At 41.9% G+C, this 10000-nt stretch overlaps 1 protein-coding gene across 1 annotated transcript in view; it reads right to left on the bottom strand.

Moving 5' to 3' along the window:
* Window positions 1-10000, bottom strand: part of LOC138960242 (uncharacterized) — a 250814-nt gene that overhangs the window by 99361 nt on the left and 141453 nt on the right. The window contains exons 3-6 of the mRNA XM_070332049.1: window positions 7828-7967; window positions 4860-5048; window positions 3054-3254; window positions 2313-2492 (exon numbers count right to left, since the gene is read on the bottom strand). Of these exons, the coding sequence (XP_070188150.1) occupies window positions 2313-2492; window positions 3054-3254; window positions 4860-5048; window positions 7828-7936 (679 nt within the window). The 5' untranslated portion in view covers window positions 7937-7967. The remainder of the gene's footprint in view (window positions 1-2312; window positions 2493-3053; window positions 3255-4859; window positions 5049-7827; window positions 7968-10000) is intronic.

Genomic DNA, 10000 nt, shown 5'->3' with positions numbered 1-10000 from the left:
ATGGTGTGTTCCAACTATAAATATATTTTTGTCATTCGCTTTGAAACCCCATCAATCAATCAATCAATCAATAGGACGCTTATATCGCGCATATTTCGTGGGTACAGTTCTAGGCGCTCTGCAATGATGCCGTGTGAGATGAAATTGTATACGGCCAGTAGATTGCAGCCATTTCGGTGCATATTTACCTTTCACGGCCTATTATTCCAAGTCACACGGGTATATGTAGACAATTATTAAATGTGCCTAAGCAATTTTGCCAGGAAAGACCTTCCTTCCCTTGTAGACCAGTATGTCAATAATCATAGAACTGTCCAGGCTGTTACATCCACTTGGACACACACACACTTACAACCTGTGAGCTTTCTGTGCAAAAGTTTGTGTTAATTTGTTTGTTTGCTTAACGCCCAGCCGACCACGAAGGTGCTGCTTTGACATATAACGTGCGCCACACACAAGACAGAAGTCGCAGCACAGGCTTCATGTCTCACCCAGTCACATTATTCTGACACCGGACCAACCAGTCCTAGCACTAACCCCATAATGCCAGACGCCAGGCGGAGCAGCCACTAGATTGCCAATTTTAAAGCCCGGCAGGGCCGGGGTTCGAACCCACGACCTCCCGATCACGGGGCGGACGCCTTACCACTAGGCCAACCGTGCCGGTCTGTGCAAAAGTAGATTTTTGTTGTTGAACTCGTAACTGACACCCATGTAAATTTGCAAAATTAATTCAGCAAACACAATTTCCACACAGTACAGTGCACAGGAAACAGCCAGGCTGTTGGTTGTTAGTATGAGTCAAGGCAGAGGGGTGGCCTTGTCCCATTTCACACTTTCTACCCCACATATAATGACCAAGTTTTTCTTAGCCGAGACCAGCTGTGCTGCAGCAGGTCACTATCCTTAGCGGATTATGACTTTATTCAGTTATTCTGCAGAAAAACAGAAATGCTGGAGAAAAACTGTTTGTTTCTGCAGCATTTGTGCATAATGTCATCTTTCGCGAGAGCAACGTTTTTTTTCTGCAGTAAAACAGTTTTACTGCAGTGAAATTGAAACCAAGAATGCTGCAGTAAAACGGTGATGTTGTTTTACTGGAGAAAAACTGTTTACACCTTTTCTTCAGCATTTTGGCATTATTCAGTTATTCTGCAGAAAAACAGAAATGCTGTTCAAGAAAAACTGTCTTTTCTGCAGCATGTCTGCATAATGTCATCTTTCGCTGAAGCAACGGGTTTTTCTGGAGCAAAACATTTTACTGCAGTAAAATTGAAATCAAGAATGCTGCAGTAAAACGGTGCTGTTGTTTTACTGCAGAAAACCTGTTTACACTTTTTCTGCAGCATTTTGTACTGGCTCATTATAATGTTGGAGCACGCGAGCCCCCCTCTGTCGAGAGATGGACTCATCCAGAATTACCAATAGTTGTGCGTGACACGAATGTATTTTGTCTGTCTGACTATTCCAGGGGGCGACGAATACAAACGCTACTTTACAAGGTCGTTCGTTTTTCTCCAGAAAAACTGTCACAGACTATTATGGAGAAAAAGTTGATCGCAATAATGCTGCAGAAAACCAAGTAAACATTATGCTTCAGAAAAACTGTTTTACTGCAGTAAAAAACGTTGCTTCGGCAAAAGATGACATTATGCAGAAATGCTGCAGAAAAGACAGTTTTTCTCCAGCATTTCGGGTTTTCTCCAGAATAACTGAATAATGTCATAATCCGCCAAGAGCCAGTACAAAATGCTGCAGAAAGAATGTAAACAGTTTTTTTGCAGTAAAACAATAGCACCGTTTTACTGCAGCATTCTTGATTTCAATTTTACTGCAGTAAAATGTTTTGCTGCAGAAAAAAAACGCTGCTTCGGCGAAAGATGACATTATGCAGAAATGCTGCAGAAAAGAACAGTTTTTCTCCAGCATTTGTCTTTTCTGCAGAATTACTGAATAAAGTCATAATCCGCTAAGGATAGGTCACTCAAAATTGTAGTAACTGTGTAGTAACTGTGTATCAACACGCTAGAATGCAGGCGTTAGATCGACGTTACAGGAAGCGACTGAAGCTAACACTCTGAGTGAATATATGCATACCTGGTCAGATGGAGCCATATAAATGGGTACGGATATATCCGTACCTGGGAGACAATGAGTTAAGAGCCTGGACAGTTCCTTGGCGGCTTACATCATCGTGAGCACGGGAAAGAATTAAGGTATCTTGAAGGAAAGAGCCCAGACCACAGAATACTTGACAGAGACAGTAACGTGAATACCACCGAAAAGGGACGAGTACAGAGCCCCTAACATACCTTGTGGCTTTCGCTGCGCTTTACAGAATACTCGCGTTGTGTAACAGAAGCATTGCTTGTGATCTGAGCCCGTGTCAAAGCACACTGCTTGCGGTGGGCAGTCATCATCGTCAAGGCAGTAGGTAGCTTCCAAACTACTCTGGGACGAATCCCTCAGTGGAGTTTCCGGTTCCGGATGATCTGAAGAAATGTAGGTGCGGGGTGTCACTTGAGGATTTTCAGAGTGTTCGCTTTAGTATCATAGAGTAAATGGGTTTATGCAGTGAAGGTTAGGGTTTTATTATTCGTATGCAGCGATTTAAGGCGATGTTCTACCATTTTTATGTGTAGTGCACGAGATGGTTTCCTATTTGTTGACCTCTCATTCATGCAGCGAAGGAAAGGGTTTCTCGTTTTGTTCATGCTGTCATGGTAACGATTTACTATTCATTCTATTTATATTGTGAAGGTGAGATATTAAGAACTTGTTCATATAGCGGCCATGAGGATGTGCAACTCCCTATTTTGCCGTCATTCCTGGAATGACCGTGGGGAAAACAAAAGAGTCAAACATTACAATGTACGCATCATTCCCTTAAGTTAAGACTGAGAGGTCTGATGCTAGTGAATTCGTACACTCTGTTGAATAAAACGTTGATGACAACAAATTGAAAAAACAACGATAACACGTAAACTTGCGTTTTAAAGGAAAATAAGCAATCACAAATCCGACCAAAAAATAAAAATCTAATAAAATAGTACCTTTTGTTTTGGGTTCGGGTGTCAATTTGGGTGTAGGTTTGGGTGTAAGTTTGGGTTTGGCATCACAATGGGTTCCGGTCTCAAAGCAGATGCAGTGTTTTTCGCTGCCGATCCCCGCACATTGGGCGTCATGGGTGCAGTCACTGTCATGTTGGCATCGCGTACTGTCCGTAGCCATCTCGTCGGCTGCCCGTGGCGAATCTGCAGAAGACAGCACGTCATACAAAGGTTAAAACGAAAGAAAGTAAGCGGTACTGAAGTGAGCTGAGCGCACAGCTAGGCGTAACAGGAAGGCGAAGTGTGTGTGTGTGTGTGTGTATGTGTGTGTGTGCGTGAGTGTGAGTGAGTGTGTGTGTGTGTGTGTCTGTGTGTGTGTGTTTGTGTGTCTGTGTGTTTGTGTGTGTGTTTGCTTGTTTGGTTTTTTGTTTGTTTGTTTGGTTTGGTTTTTTGTTTGTTTGTTTGTGGTGTATTAATGCGAGGTCTATTCGGCGTTGATCTTATTTTCTGTTTTGTACTCGGCCTACTCTATTCATGTAAAGGCGTGTCACTAAACAAAAGTAGAATATTCCTTGACACTCAGTGCACCTTTCCAGCCTCAATTGTGACACCTGTGAGTGTGTGCATTTACATAAATCGATACCGAGGCTATTTGGCGATATTGTAATGTTTGACTCTTTTGTTTTCTCCCACGGTCATTCCAGGAATGACGGCAAATCAAAAGAGTCAAACATTACAATGTACGCACAATTCCCTTATATTAAGACTGAAAGGTTTGATGCTAGTGAATTCGTACACTCTGTTGAATAAAACGTTTCCTGTGAGGCAATGTATGACTTTTTCATCCCACAGTTGAAATATTAGCTAAGGTTTTCTCACGAGCTTTGAGGTTTTCTGAAGGTCGAATGTTAGTGTCATTAGTCTGAGTCTTAAAGGGCAGATAGTATTATATTGGACTCTTGGGGTTTACAATCGGGGGGGGGGGGGGGGGGGATGACAACAAAATGAAAAAACAACGATAACACGTAAACTTGCGTTTTAATTTAAAGGAAAATAAGCAATCACAAATCCGACCAAAAAATAAAAATCTAATAAAAAACGCTCGCGCTGGACCCGAGTACTCTTCAGACTGGCTCGCTCCCCCAGTATGAAAGTTTTTGTCTTGTGCACGTTTAAGACCAAGTGATTGCTCTGTGTGAATTACAGGCATTCCCTTTGCTATATATGTATAAGTACATTGCATGCGAGCCGAGGATGTGCGTGGTGACTGGCCTTTCTCTTTTATTTGATCACAGTGAAAAATATACTGCCGACCCTCTTCATAACTGGTGAACTGGTGGCCCCCGAAGTTCTTTTACTGTCCTGGCTCGCGGATTCTTGCATTTATCACGCCCCAGGTAGTTTTACCAAATTCTTTAATGTAAAGTGAAGGTAAAAGACTGAAACATATGTAAACAAAGGAAACCATAAGAAAAAAAATACAAATTAATATGAAAAGAATCAAAACACAAAATCGCTGTTCTATCAGCTCAATGGGTGGCTGTTGCTCCGTGAATTCCTCCCACCGCCAAGTCGTTTTTGTGGTTTATTTCGCATTTAGGTCCCAGGTAACATTATGAAGTTTTAATACGATCATTCGGACCTATTATCAAGTTAGTGTATCAACTTTTGAACGAACTGCGCCTAGTAGTTTCCCAGCAATAAGCTGTTAAGTGGAGAAACACACACACACACACACACACACACACACACACACACACACACACACACACACACGATTAACGTCTGAGTACGCGGATAAAATAGTACCTTTTGGTTTGGGTTCGGGTGTCAATTTGGGTGTAGGTTTGGGTTTGGCATCACAATGGGTTCCGGTCTCAAAGCAGATGCAGTGTTTTTCGCTGCCGATCCCCGCACATTGGGCGTCATGGGTGCAGTCACTGTCATGTTGGCATCGCGTACTGTCCGTAGCCATCTCGTCGGCTGCCCGTGGCGAATCTGCAGAAGACAGCACGTCATACAAAGGTTAAAACGAAAGAAAGTAAGCGGTACTGAAGTGAGCTGAGCGCACAGCTAGGCGTAACAGGAAGGCGAAGTGTGTGTGTGTGTGTGTGTGTGTGTGTGTGTGTGTGTGTGTGTGTGTGCGTGTGTGTGTGTGTGTGTTTGCTTGTTTGTTTGTTTCTTGTTTGGTTTGTTTGTTTGTTTGTTTGTTTGTTTGTTGTGTATTAATGCAAGGTCAATTCGGTGTTGATCTTATTTTCTGTTTTATACTCGGCCTACTCTTATTCATATAATGGCGTGTCACTAAACAAAAGTAGAATATTCCTTGACACTCAGTGCACCTTCTCAGCCTCAATAGTGACACCTGTGTGCATTTACATAAATCGATACCGAGGCTATTTGGCGATATTGTGCGATATCGCACGATGGTGATTTAATAATGTTTGATAGAGTCTTACCAGAGTCAATGTATTGCATCAGGCTGACAGGCTCTAGGTGTCAGCTGGGCAATAAAAAAAGCTAATAAAACGTGCGCTCTCATGTTTCTGCCGGAATTTACAGCTGTTCCTTGTGTGATGAACGCGCAATTAATATCAACTGGCGTGTATAATATAGTTTTGATCGACTTCACTCTTACGAGTAAAGAAGCAGATGCAAAACAGTACATTGTGTGTGTGTGTGCGTGTGTGTGTGAGTGTGTGTATGTGTGTGTGTGTGTGTGTGTGTGTGTGTGTGTGTGTGTGTGTGTGTGTGCGTGCGTGCGTGCGTGCGTGTGTGCGTGTGTGTGTGTGTGAGTGTGTGTTTGCGTGTGCTTGCGGGAGTGCGTGCATGTGTGTGTGCATGCATGTGTACGGCCTGTGTGTAAGTGCATGCGTGCGTTATGTGCGTGTGTGTGTGTGTGTGTGTGTGTGTGTGTGTGTGTGTGTGTGTGTGTGTGTGTGTGTTCGTAAGAAAGAGACTAAGGGGCTAGCGATGAAGTAGAAAGCATGCAGCAAATATACACGCACAAAAACATGTATTTCTGGCATACTCACTTTACTCAAAGATAAATGCGTCATTTACTGGCGCAAGGTGCAAACTACATAGCAATACCATTTCTCAGGTATACCTGTTGGAGGTAACCGAACTGTAATTTAAAACTCAAGGGAACATAAATGATGGCTATACTGTCAACGGACGCGTTATTGTAAACACCGTGAGAGCAATATTAAATAAAGTTTTGTTTGGTCTGGCGGTATGCTGCACGCAGTGACACACACACAATAACATGTTGCGAACGACAGACACAAATCAATTAAGTTGGACTAGAAATATACATTTTAAACAACTATTCTAATGGTAGGAAGCGTACTTTTTCTTATAATGTCAGGTGAATGACACGCCATAAAAGGAAGTGAAAGAGAAACTGGACAAATATTACTTGCGCTGTGCATACATTCATCCAATTTTGATAATAAAGGATCAATTTAGTTATTTGATCGGAGACCGCGCATCGTCCTTTTCTATGATTTTCCTGAAGCTTCTTGGTGAAAGAAAAACACCACGGCGTAGCGTAGAAGAGAGACAACACAAATGTTACTTCGACTGGAAAGTTATACAAGTTTTAATAACATTTTCTGATCGAAGAAAAAGGGGCTTGCCACACTTCACGGGGAGAAATCTATTTTCACGTTTTCGATTAGTTCGTACACGATCTGCACTTGCACTTTCAAGGAAGTTAAGTATTGCGTTTCATGTCGATATTTTACAAGACATTTCCAGAGACGAAGGAGGGCTGGGCGCTTGTCGCGTTTTTTTGCGACACAGCAGACGGATTTTGCGAAATTCTGCAAGAGAGGGGATTTCGTGACACAGGATTTTGCGACAAACACTGCCGCCTGCAAATCATTGCAGTTTGCACAAAGTTCTCCATTGTGTTACATTTATATATTTTGCTGGGCTTGGCACTTGTCGCAATGTATTTTGAGACACGGCAGACGGATTTTGTGACAATCTGCGACGCAGGATTGTGCGACTAATCATATCTGCTATCTTCACGTGCATGAAGTTAGGTACTGGGTTGCATTTCTATATTTCGCCAGACAGTTCACAGGATGAAGAAGAGATGGGCTCTGTTCGCATTGTTTAGCGACGTAGTCGACGGATTTTGCGACAATCTGCGACTGCGGATTTTGCGACAAACTCCTTTTTGCTCTTAATTTAAGCTTATCCCACTCACTGCAAGTGACTTTCTTGCACAGTTTATGTTACTGAGTACAGTTTCGTTAGTTATGCGCATTTTTGAAGTCGGGCAAATTGTATGGGTCTACATTGTGCAAGTTTGCTTAAACAGTTGTAGTACTACTGAGCACACACGTAGAAAATGTACAGAACTACAACTAAATACGTCAAATTATTTAATTGTTGTTATATGCATTGCTGAAGTAGAACAGATTGTATGGGTATCCCGTGTGCAGCCTTGCTTAATCAGTAGTAATACTGAGCACTGACGTAGATGAAGAACAGAGCAACAACAAAGTACCAACAAATAACTATGTGTTGAAGCGTCGTACATTTTCGTTTAATGTCTTGTATAAAAGGTTAACGATCTATGATTTCGTTAGTCGTGTGCATTTTGGAAGTCGAACCTATCGTATGGGTTTGCCAGAGCGCGCATGCTTACTTTACAAGTAATAGTACTGAGCTACAACTAAATACCAGATCATGATGTCTATTTATTGAAGCGTTTATGTTTGTATTTTATTAAACCATCGCTTTCAGTTTGCCGGGTACTCACCGTCTTTGTATGAAGAGGGTGTCGGTCTGGGTAGGACAGGCAGGTTGCGGTAGTGTTCGTGGTCGTCTTTGGCAAAAAGATGGCTTCCAATCTTCAGTTTGCCAGCCATCCCGATTCACATATTCTTCTTATTCAAGCATCTGGAACAGAACAGTAAAAGTAAAATTACTTATAGAAAGCAAATACATAAGAATTGTTAGCTGTATGTGTACTAGGGAGGAAGAACGATGTCCAAGTGAAAACTTACCTAGAAAAGATATTACTGTGTACAAAGGTATACCAACGTACTGAAACTGAAAATAAAAATCGTCATTTCATAAACGCACGCACGCACGAACGCTTGCACAAACACGCACACACCAAATAAAAATGCATCCTGTAAACAAATGAAAACAAGACTAAGAAGCATAATTTCAAGTTTATAAAGAAATGCTAGATCAATTCTTTCAGAGAGTCTAAAAGGCAAATGACACACGTCTCCGGATGACAAGCAATAGTCCTGTCACAACACAGCAACCGTCGCTCTCTTCCGGCCACTCTCGTCTCCAGTCAACGCACATATGAGATGAAAAAGGCAGGATCAATGGTATAACGAAAATGTCTGCTAAGGACTTCGAGCTCCTTACCCCCCCCCCCCTCCCCCCCCCCAAAAAAAAAAAAGGAAAAAAGAAACAGGAAAAAGACGGGACAAAAAGAAGAAGGTCTATCACCCTACCACCTCCCCTGGTCGACGGAACTCCCGAAGACCGGCCTCCCTCTCCCCCAGTAGTATAACGGAAAAAGTCTCCCGAGGCCTACACATCCACCTACCGCATCATATTCCCTACCCCAACATCCTCCCCTTCCCCCAACCTCCCTCCCGGCTGAACAGACAAATCTGAATGTTGGTGAACTAGCCGCTGCAGCGACTCTAGGACGAGGTCTTTGAATGGGAACATAGAGACGGCTAAATCAATTGTCACCCGAAGAGGGCCCTCGGTAAATTTGTTCTGCCTTCTGCGCGATTAATTTTACTCGAACGGATGCACACGCTGACTGGAGGCGCTGACGTGATGTACGATAGGGAAATTGAAATATGGTTGTAGTTCCTGCCTTCTTCTCCTTCTTTTTACATGTTTTAGTCAAGTTTTGACTACATGTTCTAACATAGACGGGGAATCGAGACGAGGGTAGTAGTGTTTGTGTGTGTGTGTGTGTGTCTGTGTGTGTGTGTAGAGCGATTCAGACTAAACTACTGGACCGATCTTTATGAAATTTGACATGAGAGTTCCTGGGTATGAAATCCCCGAACGTTTTTTTCATTTTTTTGATAAATGTCTTTGATGACGTCATATCCGGCTTTTCGTGAAAGTTGAGGCGGCACTGTCACGCCCTCATTTTTCAACCAAATTGGTTCAAATTTTGGTCAAGTAATCTTCGACGAAGCCCGGGGTTTGGTATTGCATTTCAGCTTGGTGGCTTAAAAATTAATTAATGACTTTGGTCATTAAAAATCGGAAAATTGTAAAAAAAAATAAAAATTTATAAAACGATTCAAATTTACGTTTATCTTATTCTCCATCATTTGCTGATTCCAAAAACATATAAATATGTTATATTTGGATTAAAAACAAGCTCTGAAAATTAAATATATAAAAATTATTATCAAAATTAAATTGTCCAAATCAATTTAAAAACACTTTCAGCTTATTCCTTGTCGGTTCCTGATTCCAAAAACATATAGATATGATATGTTTGGATTAAAAACACGCTCAGAAAGTTAAAACAAAGAGAGGTACAGAAAAGCGTGCTATCCTTCTTAGCGCAACTACTACCCCGCTCTTCTTGTCAATTTCACTGCCTTTGCCATGAGCGGTGGACTGACGATGCTACGAGTATACGGTCTTGCTGAAAAATGGCAGCTACTTGACTAAATATTGTATTTTCGCCTTACGCGACTTGTTACATGTTTTATTCAAGTTTTGACTACATGTTCTAACATAGACGGGGAATCGAGACGAGGGTAGTAGTGTTTGTGTGTCTGTGTGTATGTGTAGAGCGATTCAGAGAAAACTACTGGAACGATCTTCATGAAACTTCCCATACAATATATACCAAGTGATACCCCCAAATGTTTTTCTCTCATTTTTTCGATAAATGTATTTGATGACGTCATATCCAGCTTTAAGTGACA

Source organism: Littorina saxatilis, linkage group LG2 (assembly GCF_037325665.1).
Source record: "Littorina saxatilis isolate snail1 linkage group LG2, US_GU_Lsax_2.0, whole genome shotgun sequence".
In the NCBI taxonomy this organism is placed as follows: Eukaryota; Metazoa; Mollusca; class Gastropoda; order Littorinimorpha; family Littorinidae; genus Littorina; species Littorina saxatilis.
This window is presented reverse-complemented; position numbering and strand designations above follow the sequence as displayed.